Raw genomic sequence first — 13,884 nt, 5'->3', positions numbered from 1 at the left:
TGTCATTGCCTTCCTTTCTGACTAAAAGATAAAAATTTTTTTAAATTGTCTATATACTATTTAAAAGTAATTTTGTACCATTTAGCTGCAATAGATACTTGTAATCATAAGATATTCTTGGCTTATATTTTGCTAAGAAAACAAATGATAAAGAATTTTTATTTTTTCAGATACTTTGTTTTTCTTTTTCTCTATTGCTGTAAAAGCTAAAAATTAACATGATGTTTTGGCAGTTTTATTAAAATAGAATTTCTTATGTCAATCTCCTTTGTTGCATTTACCTAATAAGAATTGTAGTACTAAAGTGATGTAATCAATTTCATTCATTGGTGTCTACTTAGTTCTTTTGCTCACATATTTGGTGCTGTGTACCTGCTACATATGCATACTCATAAGGTCTAGATAGCATCTGAGATTAAAGAACAAACCTCCACTTGAGATACATATCATTTCTATGTCTTTCCTACTGCTACAACAGAAGTCTGTTCTTTTCTGCTTACTGACTCTATACACCCCTTGTCTGATGCACCAATCTATCTTTCTCTCATCAAACCTACCATTACTTATCCCTTCTTAGACCCAATACTAAACATTTTGCTAACTAACTTTTTTTTTCCAAAAAATACATCACTTTTGTTTATATATTTTTCGCAACCAAAACACTTATTTCATTCCTTTATGTAATAAATTCTAGTGGACCTATAAAAAAGGTTCAAGTACAGTTAGCTTCATTTTCAGACTAACTAACCCTTTTAATTTGTAAAACTTATTTGACATTTATTAATTTTTGTGTGATATCTTTGCATCAGAGCTTAAAGAATAAAATAAAAGTAACTTTTGGTAGTGGTAGATATACACTTAAGCTTTACCCTGAAATGAAGATATTTAAACTAACATAGTTGAAAAATCTTCTCAATATATCACATGGTAATAAACTTGAAAATATGTTTCTCTTTACAAGCTTAATGTCCTCTTTATCTCCTGCTTTTCTTCTGAATGTATTTCTTGCCTAATGACATACCTTTTCAACCAATACACATACACACACACATTTGATATCCCCTCTCTTCTTCTTTATCTATCTACCTCCTCTCAATTTTTGTTCCTTTGGTATTATCTTCCAGGGTTGCCGCTTACTACAAGACATGAAACAGATACCATTAGAAGGATTCTTACTCACCCCAGTACAGAAAATTTGCAAGTATCCATTACAGTTGGCTGAACTTCTAAAATACACATCAACCTCCCACCCAGATTATCATGATGTCTGCGAGGCTCTAGATGCTATGAAGAAGATAGCTTGCCTTATTAATGAGAGAAAACGAAGAATGGAAAGTATTGAGAAAATAGCTGAATGGCAGGCAACAGTCGAAGACTGGGAGGTAAGAGTTCCTCTTGACTATTCTTTATTTGATAACTTCTTTACAATGATAACCACACATTTATATTGTGGTTTCTGTTACAACATAATTTTACTGTGTTATATGATGTTCAAGTGCAATGTATGCATATTACAGAAGTTAGGTGTAGTGGTTAAGGTATTAGGCATAAATCTTGATGCACTTACTTCTAGGTTAGGCATGAGCAAAAGTTTTTTCTGTAGTGGGCCTAATAGAATACAGTTCATCATAAATCAGGTCACGCCACTGAAAGAATAATTGAAACCTCATATGTAGAGCAGTGTACTTTTTGTCATAATGCATAAAAATTTGAGTGAATAATAGAAATAATGGTTTCAAATTTTGGCACAAGGCCAGCAATTTCAGATGAGAGGGCTAAGTTGATTACATCAGCTCCAGTACTCAACTTGTACTTATTTTATTGAGCTAGAAAGGATGACAAGTAAAGTCAGTCTCTGCAGAATTTGAACTCAGAACATAAAGGTAGATGGAATGCCTCTAAGTATTTTGCCCAGTGTGTTGATGATTCTTCCAGCTCAAAAATTGTTCATATTAATGGAATCAGGCTTAAATATAATGTTACAGAATATTGGTAAAAAATAGTATTGTGTTTTTATGGACATGACATTTTGCATGTGGTATAAAAACACATAGTGGGCCACATGCACCTGAATGCTCTGTGTTGCTCGTGTCTGGTCTAGATACTTAATGAGACACAGTTGGTTATTAGTTATGGTTTAAGATCAAAAGAAAGACAGAGGGGTGCCATTATTAAAACATTAATGATGTACACCAGGCATTTTATACATTTACTTGTCCATAATGCTGAATCTCCAATCAAATTTACAGATTTCAGTCGCCTGTTTCTATGCATTAAGTCTACCCAAGTAGAGATGACTAGAGCCACTCAGCACCAATACAGTGATCAGTGTCACTTTTTTGACATTAAAAAAAATAGAAGGAAAGATCAGGTGAATATGATATTGGGCTGTCACTTCAGTAGCCTTGGGCTCAATAGGCCTGACTGCAGGTGGTGTTATGTTGCACTCAGCTCTATACACTCCAATACATTATGCTATTATATCACTGCTACTTTTACAATAGAGGGATAGATATAGCAAGTTCTGGCATAAATTGATCATAATAAGTAGAGATACAAAACCAAATATTCTAGTGGTCTCCTGCCTCTCGTGCCTCCATCAATCTACCATTTACAGCAAACTTCATATATATTTGAAATTGCTTCATTTTATTTTTCTTCTTATGAAATTTTTCAAGTGTTATATAACTGAATTAAATTAGGTCTCTAGGTGAAGATTTGAGCTGCTAGCATCCTTTTTTTGCTGAAGAGGTTTCTTTTAATGAATCATTTCAGAAATGTGAACTGAGTTTTTCATTCCACAGTGCAAGAGTTATTTAACTCATTTTTACACCATTAATTATTTTAAAGTATTCAATTTATTGTGTTTAACAACTTTGAATTTTTTTCCATCAATTCAAAGTTTCTGCCCCACCAGAATTTGTAATAGGTTTGTAACCCATTAGAATAGTAGTTTAGTAAAAGAGAGCTTGTTCTCAATATGTACTTTTTACATTACTGCAGCAGACATCAGTTACATTTAGTTTATGGTTCTATCTGTGTATATGTTTTCCCATATGTGTATCCACAAGAATGAAGCAGCTTGCATGAGAAGGTCAATGAGATATTTAGTGACAGATGAAGTGGGGAGAAGTGCTGTGGCACTTTGCAACCTTACATGTTTTCATCACTATTGTATAGAAATGAAATAAAGTTGTACAAGATGAAAAAAAAAACTTTGGTGGTTCCTTTAAAATGAATGGAATAGCACATAGAAATATCATTTATGCACTGAAAATTTAGAGTTCTATTGGGAAACTTGTCAGCTCAACTGTATTAATACCTTTCTATGTTTATCCAGTATTGTTATTGTTTTAGATTGCTTAACAACCACTAATCTGTGTGGTATCTTCTGTACTAGTTGTATAGTTTGGTTAAACTCTAAATCAAGTCTCTTATCTCAATTCATATCCCATTAAATACTTGGATTATATATTTTAATCTTGGTTAGGATATTTTAACAAGAGTTTTGGAGATCCATAGAAAAGAATTTAACAAAATCCAACACACTTAAGGACCTGATTTCTTGATAGTGTCACTCTAGATTATATTTTGATATCTAGCAGTTCTTAATTGACTCTCATATCAAGTTAACTTTTAATGTAACAGATAGTTGTTGTTTAGCTCCATGCAGACCTATGATCAGAGTTCAGAAGTTCCACCCATAAACATATATTTCTTTCTCTGCTAAGGTATAGTTTCTGTAGAACTATTTCATGTGTCTTTCCTTTTTAAGAGAGGTGTTATTTAAGGTAGATTTCTAACAAGTCCTGTAACTAGTTTAAATCCTTATATTTGGTAGCTCTTTGACATGAAATATTTTGAGCCAACAGTTTAATAATATATCTGGGCACCAGCATAGCTAGAGGGAGGCAGAGGGGGTGGTCCACCCAGGGCAGCATCACTTTTGAGTCTGCTGTAGGCAATATGTATTTTTTGTGGGGACCTGGGGCAACAAGCTGAAGGGCCATCCCAGGCGCCACAACACTCTGGTTACGCTAGTGTAGGTGGGATGTACTATTATTTATGAACAAAGATATGTACACTGTACTTCTTCAATTTAATTTACAAATCATTGGAAGAGGAATTCAAGGTGGCAAGAGCCAGAGAAGTGGTCCAGTACAGGGACTCTTGTGATCCAAAAGTGGCTAAAGCAGGGATCCAAGTGAGGACTGGCAGGAAGTGGAGAGCAGAGGACGCAGTTCAAGAGGCAGAGGCAAGGCTGTGCCAAAGGAAACTTGGGGTAGGTTCTTTTCCAACTCCCCAAACAAACACCAGCGGGAAGAAAGGGTGTTGCCTTGTTCAGGAGAAGGTGAGAACTGCAGTGGAGGAAATGAGAACATGCAAGGCAGTGGGAATGACGCATCAGGGAGCTTGGAAAGATGGGAGAATGCAGTTGAGAGGAAAATGACTTGGGCTGAGCTGTGGAAAGCCAAGCCTCACCACATTAAATTCCTCATCCAGGCAGTGTACGATGTGCTCCCAAGCCCATCAAACCTGCACACATGGGGCATAGCAGAGACACCAGCATGTGTGTTATGTTCCAAGTAAAGAACCCTGGAACACATCCTCAGCTTCTGCACTGGGGCACTTGGAGAAGGAGGGTACCGCTGAAGGCATGACCAAGTCCTTAAGACCATCACTGAAGCCATCGGCACAGGACTTGTGTGGGTGAAGTGGTTCCGATCCTCCAAGAAAACCATCACCTTTGTCAGAGCTGAAGAAAAGCCAACCCATGCCTGAAAAGCATCTGCAAGGGACTGGCAGCTACTGGTGGATCTTGAGCATTAGCTGAAGTTCCCTGGCCACATTGCGGTCACCACCCTGCGACCAGACATTGTCCTCGTGTCTGAGTCCACCAAGCAAGTGCTGCTGCTGGAGCTGATTGTCCCATGGGAAGATCGCCTGGAAGAAGCTTTTGAGAGAAAGCTCTCCAAGTACGCAGATCTGGTCAGTGACTGCCAGCGGGCTGGTTGGAGAGCATTGTGCCTCCCAGTGGAGGTTGGATGCAGGGGTTTCATAGTCCGTTCCCTGACAGAGCCTTCAGTTAGGGCATCAAGTGAGTGAGAAGGAAGAAGGCCATCTGCAGTACCACTGATGCAGCAGAGAGGTGCCTCAAGACAGCTGTTAATGAAGTAATTAAAGCTAAATTGTAGGCTTTCTTCACTTGTGGGTATGTTTGTTCAAGTCTGTTAGTTTTCAACTATCTTACAAGTGAAAATTGTTTTTATGTTCTGGTTTTCTGAATAGTGAAAGTGTTAAACATATTTCTGTTATACAGTTCTATATTTAAGAGATGAGGAATTATATACATTATTTACATTTGACTGATATTTGTCCTTATATGGCATAGTGGTTAAGAGTGCAGGCTACTAACCTCAAGATTCCGAGTTCAATTCCAGGCAGTGATCTGAATAATAGTAATAATAATAATAATAATAACAACAACAACATAAAAAAATACCTTAGGAATGAGAACCCAGGCTTGAAATTTCCCCCAAGTTACCTGATGAAAGCTGGAGAGTGTATCAGCCGAAATATTGTGTTAACAACAAACAAGATGAGGACAACTATCTGTCAAATGTAAATAATATATTTCTGTTAATCTGTCAAGAAACACCAGAATTACTTTTGTTGTTGCAACATCATTAAAAATGTCTCCAGTTAATCAGCTTGTATCTTTTTACCTTCTTTACTGAGATAGTTCTAACAACTACCAACATCTAACTACCACCATTAAAATTACTTCTGTTTTTTTTTTTTTATTATATAGATTTAAGACTTTGAAATAGCTGCCAGTCATATTCTTTTTATTTTATATTTGTCTACAATCTTCAAACTTCCTCGTATTTTAGTGTTAAAAGGTTTTGTTTTTCCATATAACATTTGTTTGTGGTTTTTATATATATTGTAGAATTTTGTAGTGGATTAAGTTCTTTTCATCTAGATTTATACTTCGCTTCTTATATATACAATACCAACAGAGTGTTCTGTCTGTCATCTGAGAAGATTAAGATTTTAAAATTGCAGTTATATTGCTATAGATTTATTTTTAATGTTTTTGAGTGAAAATAAAATGTTTTCCTTTGACTTTTCTTTTAAATTTTAAGTTTTAGTATTTCCAACTGGGGAAATACTACTGTATATTTGTGACTGATAAGTCAGTCTGGAAATTAACTTTGAGATCTAATGTTATATGATAGTCATGATCAAGTTGCTACATTTTAGTGTTACTAATTAACAGACTAAGACTTGCATTCCAATTTAAATCTAGCTATAACTAATATGTTTTCCTTATACAATTTTATTTTATTATCTAATTTCAATAAATACTTAATTAAAGCAAAATTAAACACTTGCTAGGGATAAAGAGATCTATTTCTCAAAGAACTTTTGATACCATCCCACCTGAGACTGTCTCTATTTCTATGACAGAAACTTTCTTCTTTAATGTGATATGAACTAAAAGATTCTATCAAAAATTTTTGTTAGTTTATACTCCAAACACCAGCTTAATGATGATAAATTTATTTTACTAAATTCTTTATTTTCGAAATTATTTGAAGCAAAGGCAGTATATTTTAACAGAAATATGGTAACAAAAGCATATGCATAAGATTTTGTTCACTATTTTACATCTATTTTTTTATATGCTTGTTTAATACCTGAAACTCAGATTTTCCCTGCATGTAAAATGTATTCTAAACATCATATACTCAGCACTATGTGTAACTATGTAGTAGTTTGTAACTTTCCTTGGATTAATGAAGCAAAAAATAACTGCACACATTTTGTCATTACATATGTGATCTAAATGGTAACAAATAAAGACAGTCTTAATTAAAAATAGTCATATGAAGGCCATCGTGGTTTAGCTATGAGATAGCTTGATAGAACAGACCTGGGCAGCCAAAACATCCCATGTTTATTTTCTTTTGCATTTTATTTAGGAATGTATTATCTGGTGTGTGTCTTTCGATTTTCGAGATAGAATGTGATTTGAGGAAGATTTGGCAGCCATTTTTAATAGTTTCCAGTGCATAGATGTCTTTTGATGGTTCATAATATGAAGTAAAAATACAGAGATTCTTTTCTTATTAGTGCTTCAAAACCTTGTTATAAAACACCAGATTGATAAGTGATTTGATACCATGTGTTGAAACTAAAGCAATTACACCATGGAAGTTATTTTAATCATTTAAAGAATACACAAGAACATATGTTCACTTCCCACTTATTTCTTGAGATGCCAAAATCTTCATTGCACCTCTGCAATCCCAGTCACTGAGCTAATTCCTCTGGAAAATAGATATAACATTTTTTGTGTGTTCTGAAACGACTAAAATGACTCTTCCACAATGTAATTGTACCATATTGATGTTTATTAATTGTACTATCCCATCATCAAAGACTGTGTGAAGATATGTTTAGCAATAAATTTTCTTTATTATCTCGTGTGTTTTTATTTTAGCAGTTGAATTTTTGTAGAAAAACAGGGTTTCTTAAACAGATTATGAAAACATTACAAGTGAGAGGTGTCAGCTGTTTCTCAAAGCAACTGATTATTATAATTTCTGTATTAGAAAACTCCCTACCTTCTATGGTTACTGAGTCATACTGCGAACTGAAATTAATGATACCTCCAGTTGTGGTATTTGAGTACCAGTTGGAGACTGACATGTCATCAAATGACAGCCTTTATGTGCCATTGTTTAGCTCTATTGTAAATGTTATGTTTGGAGAAAATTTTTTACACTTTTGACAGATAAACTAAAAAATATAATTTACCATACTCCTCCTTCACTTTTGATAACATGTTGATTTTCATTAGTCATTTCTTTGTTTCAAAGGATGTTTATTCTAAATGATATTTCTAAACAAAAAGAAATATTCCTTTAAGAAATTCACAAGTTTTGACATTTCTTCTTTCCATTATTTTCACCTAGTCTGACTAATCACATCATTTAATTGGTTCTTTTATAATTATTTTATCTGGATGTAATTTTACTGAAGTTGAGATTGTGACAAGGTTCCCTAAATGTGATTAGAATTATACTCTTCCATAAATTATTTTTTGTATTTTTGACAGAGAATATTGATTGAACTTATCAAGATCTTATCTTTCTTTTAATGTGATGCATTTGTTATACAAAAATTTGCTTTTAGAACACATTTATCCATATTGATAAATGTAAATATGTTCTAAGGCAACAATTTGGCTAAGTCATTAAAGCTGTGGTTTTTAAATTTTTTTATATCTATGTACCCCTTTGTTTACTATTTTATTCTAGTGGATCCCTATAGCCATTCAATGTTTAAAAACTAATTTTATAGATATTTCTTTCAAAATTCCTATTTTGTTATTCAGACATTAACTTGTGTAGGTTGAATTATATAAAATGTTAGAGAAAGAAACCTAGGTGTTTCTTGGAATCCATACATTTAAATCAAAGTTTTTCATGGGTCCTTAAAATATTACTGTGGATCTCCAACTTACTATATTGCTAGTGTGCCCCCCGCCAATGTTATATGACCCCCCCCCCCATCTTATCAATGTCAGTTGAGAACCACTGCTTAAACTTCAGATAGAATGTGTTGGGGTATTAGTTCTGGCTCTCTACAAAATGATTTATTCAAAGCTTACCAAAGTTAACTTTGTCAGTCATACTTAGAGAGGTCTGTAAATAAAGCCACCAGTCATGTGCTTGGTCAATTCTTCATTTCTCTTTCAAGATCAACTATACTATGCTGTAAAAATGGTCATGGAGGACCACTTACAGTGTCTCTTTTTCTAGGAACTAACAATCTTTTCTCAGAAAAACTATGTTACTGAAATCACCCAAGAATAGCCTGTTTAGAAATGAAGATTAAAAGTGTTTCTGCTTGTTAATACTACTTCTATAAAAATAATTTTTTCATATCTTTTACTTCTGTATGTTTATGTTGGTGCTAATTTGAACAAAACTCTTTGCCATAAGTATTTGGCAATGAGTTATAGACACTCCCTTGTCACTTTCATCATCAAAAGTGAAGTGAACCACTGATCAGCTTAACCTGTAGCCAATAATGGTCACTAGTTGTGATATTAAATGAATAAATGAACAGTTCTCTCTCTTTCATCTAATAATGGTTTCAAATTTTGGCACAAGGCCTTCAATTTCTGGGGAGGGGTAAATCAATTACATCAACTCCAGTGCCACCTGGTACTTTATCAACTCTGAACATAAAGCTGGACAAAATGCCACTAAGTACTTTACTAGATGCAGTAACAAATCTACCAGCTCGTTGTCTTCTCTCTCTTCTAATAATAGTTACTGTAACCCATTATGCATGCATGCATGCACACACAGTCCCATCATTCTTTACATACTGTGATGAATGGCCAAAAATATTGGTTATATGGAAAATAATATGTATTTAATGAGATATAAGCCCACAAATTATAAAGGTTTGAGGATGTGTTCTGGCACCTCGTCACCACCATATTTATGTCTCTTGCAACAAACCTGTCCCTTCTCCTCCTGTCATATATTAATGAGGGTGCATGGCTTAGTGGTTAGAGTATTTGGCTCATGATTGTAAGATTGTGAATTTGATTCCTGGCGGCATGTTGTGTCCTTGAGCAAGACATTTTACATCGCTTCAGTCCACTTGACCTGTATTTCAAAGGACCAACTTTCACATTCTGTGTCACACGGAATCTCCCAGAGAACTACATTAACGGTACACATGTTTGTGGAGAGCTCAGCCACTTGTATATCAATTTCATGAGCAGGTTATTTTGTTGATCAGATCAACTGGAACCCTTGTCATCGTAACAGATGGAGTGCCGGTTATCATATATTAACCTCTCAATACCTTACATAAGAGTCTGTTTTCTATTCTCCATCTCGGGCAAGGGAGTTGTGGGGGACTCTGTAGTCTTGTGAATTACATGGCTACCTCACTAGTGTTAATGCTATGAAAAAAGCACCTAGTGCACTCTGTAAAGTGATTGGAATTAGGAAGGGTGCCCAGCTGTTGTAACCATGCCAAAACTGAGATACTGGAGCAAATCATGGCTTTCTGTACCATTGGATCTTGTCAAGGTGAATGCAACTAGAAATGGATGTGGGTGTAAAAATGATGCTGATTTGTGTTTATGTATGTATACGTTCATCCATTTTACAACTACTTTTCTGCCAAGTTGCTACCCCTTTCCTTTTATAAATATTATGGCTGACTGGTTAAGGGGCTTGCCTTGCAATCCCTCATTGTGTGTTATCTTGAGCATATTTCATTTTCTATAGCCTCACGTTGACCATAACTTATGAAACTGGATAAACAGAATCTTTATAGAAGACTACTGTATGGAGTGTAGCTGTAATTCAAAGGCACACTTACTGTTTCCCTCTGATTCTGCCTAAGAAATTGCATTAAAGATACATGTCTTTGTGGAATGCTCAACCATTTACATGCTAGCTGGCATTTCAATGAATGGAATGCCTATCTTCATGTTGAATCTTCATTATTGAAGTTGGAGACAAGCATTCAACAGAAAAATGCTGTACCTTTAATGTAAATTCTGAGGCTGGACCAGAGTTAAACAGTGACAAGGCTGTACCTTTGAATTACAAGTAGAATCCATCTCAACAGACATGCACATCTGCAAATATACAACATGCCATTCTACTTTATTCTTATCAGGCTATGAAATACAGGATTTGATGTTCACGGCTGGTTACATGAAAGAATGCAGGAACACATGCATCAATCGCAACCCAGTGTGTTTTCATACATGTTGTCAGAGAGGAGAATTTTCTCCTAGGACTATTTCCACAGCAGAAGGTCTTCATATGTTCAAGTGTGCTTAGACATGTTTAATATGACTTTATGCATGCACACACATACACAAACACTTGTGTGCATAGACAATTGATTTTATCCTGGCATGATTGTAATGCAGAACATTATTGTTCAAAATCCAAATACTGGTCTTTAGGTTAATTAAGCTAAAGAAATATAAAAAAAAAATTATGATTCAATGATTCCCCATATCAACAAAATAAAATCTGTGTCTTTTAGTGATAGTATAAACACTACATTTCCTAAGTATTTCATTATTCAATCAATTCTTATGACAGGAAATGTGTTATTGTGTTATACTGTATTTATTACATCCTATCACCTCCTAACAGTTAATTACTCCTAGATAGAAGTCCGTCTTCTTGCTTCTAAGATGCAATACTGCCTGCTTTATTCACTGATGTACTCACCTTTCTTTTACTTTCACAACAATGTACTTTATATTTTCTGTAATTTAGTTAATGCTACTCTTCTTATTTATGAAATATTTTACATCTTGTCACATTTATATCATTTCAGGGTCCTGATTTATTAGAAACTAGTTCTGAATTAATTTATTCTGGGGAACTAAGTAAAGTTAATTCCAGTGGTTGGACACAGGAACGCTACTTTTTCTTATTTGATCATCAACTTATCTATTGTCGTAAGGTGAGACACTATTCATTTTGTATATTTATTGAACCTTTTCCAGTTCTTATGTATTTTCTCCATTTATTTATTTTATATTGGGTTGAATAGTTATTGTTGTTTTTTAATAACCTTATAGCCTTTTATATTTCTAAAAGACAAAGTAAAATTTCTTTGAAAATATGAACAGTGGGCAAACACGTTTTTATAAAATCTTTTTTTTTTGTAAAAATACGATGTGATGTACTTTTTTTAAAATAAAAATCAAACATAACTTTAAAAATATCTAAAGTTTGCTCAACTCAATATAAGAGTGAAAATATTGAAGTTGTAAAGCATCTTCCATTTAGATATTTCTTGGTAAGGAAGGATCCATGTATACATTATTATAAAAGGAATATTAGTTTTCTCCTCAATCCCATACCTGAACTTCATAACAAATTTAATGTCTAATAATATATTATCTCTCTCTCTCATATATATATAATGTTTCCAGTATTAGCCTCCAATGTAGTCACATCAGAGATATGATATTAATATATATTTTGTCTTTTTAGGATCTTTTAAAGAAAAATTCTTTCTCGTTTCGAGGAAGAATATATTTAGACCACAGTAAAATTTATCCAGTTGTAGATGGAAGAGGTAAGCAAACATTTAATAGTGTGTGTGTGTGGCTTGGTTATTCTGTTCATTTATTATGCTTAGGTAACTTCTTTTAAATTTGTAATATTTTTCTTGCATATTCATATATTTTTATGTAATCATTTAAGGGTCCCTTAACTGCCCAGTCATTGTACCTGATAAATTTTTGTTTCTCTGTGCCTATCTTATTCATAAGCATCATATGTTTGTTGATATCCTCATTAGTCTATCCATAATTTTCAGACCCCCAGTTTAATGTATATGTGAAAAATGGTTGGAAGCTTCATGACAACAAGCGGAACAAATCCTTCTTAGTGTTCAGTAAAAATGCCGTAGAGAAAGATCGATGGCTAAAAGCATTTGAAGAAGAAAGGAAGAAAGTGAAAAGTGATCAAGAAAATGGTAAGACACATATTTTTACATTTCTGTGAAGCATTTTGTTTTTTAAACAAGTTGTTTTGATATGAATACAAGTCAGTTCCATTATTTCATACTGACTGATCCCTTACTAGAGGCTGGATTTGAGAGAAGTTCATAGTTTTCACTATATCTACAACAATGTTTTCAAGGATTCTTTGAACACTTGAAGTACAGTTTTTTTAATTTGTTATTTGTAGCTTTGTTTTACAAACATTTTCCATATAAAAGTGCCAGTCAGTCTGTTGAAGCAAGTCGTTGTTTAGCCCCTCAGCTCGGATCAAGCAGACCTACGATAAAGTATACCTGTCGTGACCTTCTCCTTTGTGTCCTTCCATTTTTAATATGGTAAAATCTGATTTAAAGGAAATTTAACTGTTATTTCTTCCAGGTTGAGCAGCCAATTAGAAGCTCTCTCTCTTTCGTTGCTTGTGCTGGACCAAGTGTTTCTCATTGGTGGATGTTCATCCTAACACCTATTGCTCAACTATGATATAAGGGTGAAATCTATTGTCAGCTAGACAGATGATGTGTTCTATCCAAGAGCACAATTATGTAGCTGTTGTTATATTTGAAATCATGATTGTGATCAGTTGTGAAGTAACAGTTTAACTGCAGTAGTTATGCCTCATGTTGATATAAGTAGTTTTATAAAGCTTAGATGAAACAGGTGAACAAAACAGTTTTGATATGATAACCATCACAAAATCTGTGAGATATTTCACAACTGAATGGCCATAGGCTCCTTCTTGACTTAATAGCATTACTGCTTTACTGCTAGGTTGTTCAATTGAAGTACTAAGCTTTACCCAGGTGCATATTGTACAAAGAAACAAACAAAAAGACTCTAAGGATAAACCAGGTTAATATGCAGTAATTAATTTCAAAGAAATAGTTTGTACCCAGGTTAAAAAAAAAAAGCCAAAAACATAGTGAAGATAACAACAAAAACAATGAACAAGATAGGCAGCTATTGTGGAGAAAGCACTGTGGAGAGAGGGGAAGGGGGACGAAATGTTAACGTATGTATATAACCTTTAGTCAGTTGAATATGTGTAGCTTTTCTCATCCCATTTAGGATATCAAGCATACTCTCAATCAGTTGGCCTAGTAGCTATGTATATTTTAACCTCTTTCATGTAGGTTTCACCATTCCACCAAGCTTGCGGAAATCTTGTGCTCGAAACAGTTTCAGAACAAAAACACAACCAGAACGGCCAAAAGGTAAAATAAAAACTTCATCCCATTCATTTTTTTAAAAATAAAGCATCTTTGTAGAATTTTCTAGATGCTAGTTTTAGATGTGTTTTTTTT

The 13,884-nt window shown here is 34.0% G+C and overlaps 1 protein-coding gene across 7 annotated transcripts in view; it reads left to right on the top strand.

The window, feature by feature from the left end:
• LOC115210255 overlaps positions 1-13,884 on the top strand; it is a 757,977-nt gene that overhangs the window by 728,815 nt on the left and 15,278 nt on the right. For all 7 annotated transcript variants that reach the window (XR_004998729.1, XM_036502024.1, XM_029778737.2 and 4 more), the window contains 5 exons: positions 1,125-1,382; positions 11,404-11,532; positions 12,069-12,153; positions 12,397-12,555; positions 13,714-13,794. Coding sequence is in view for 6 of the 7 variants with exons in the window: in XM_036502024.1 (XP_036357917.1) it covers positions 1,125-1,382; positions 11,404-11,532; positions 12,069-12,153; positions 12,397-12,555; positions 13,714-13,794 (712 nt within the window). In the remaining variant the exon portion in view is untranslated. The remainder of the gene's footprint in view (positions 1-1,124; positions 1,383-11,403; positions 11,533-12,068; positions 12,154-12,396; positions 12,556-13,713; positions 13,795-13,884) is intronic.

Source organism: Octopus sinensis, linkage group LG4 (genome assembly GCF_006345805.1).
Source record: "Octopus sinensis linkage group LG4, ASM634580v1, whole genome shotgun sequence".
Classification (NCBI taxonomy): domain Eukaryota; kingdom Metazoa; phylum Mollusca; class Cephalopoda; order Octopoda; family Octopodidae; genus Octopus; species Octopus sinensis.
The sequence above is the reverse complement of the archived record's forward strand: the minus strand, read 5'-3'. Positions and strand labels throughout refer to the sequence as shown.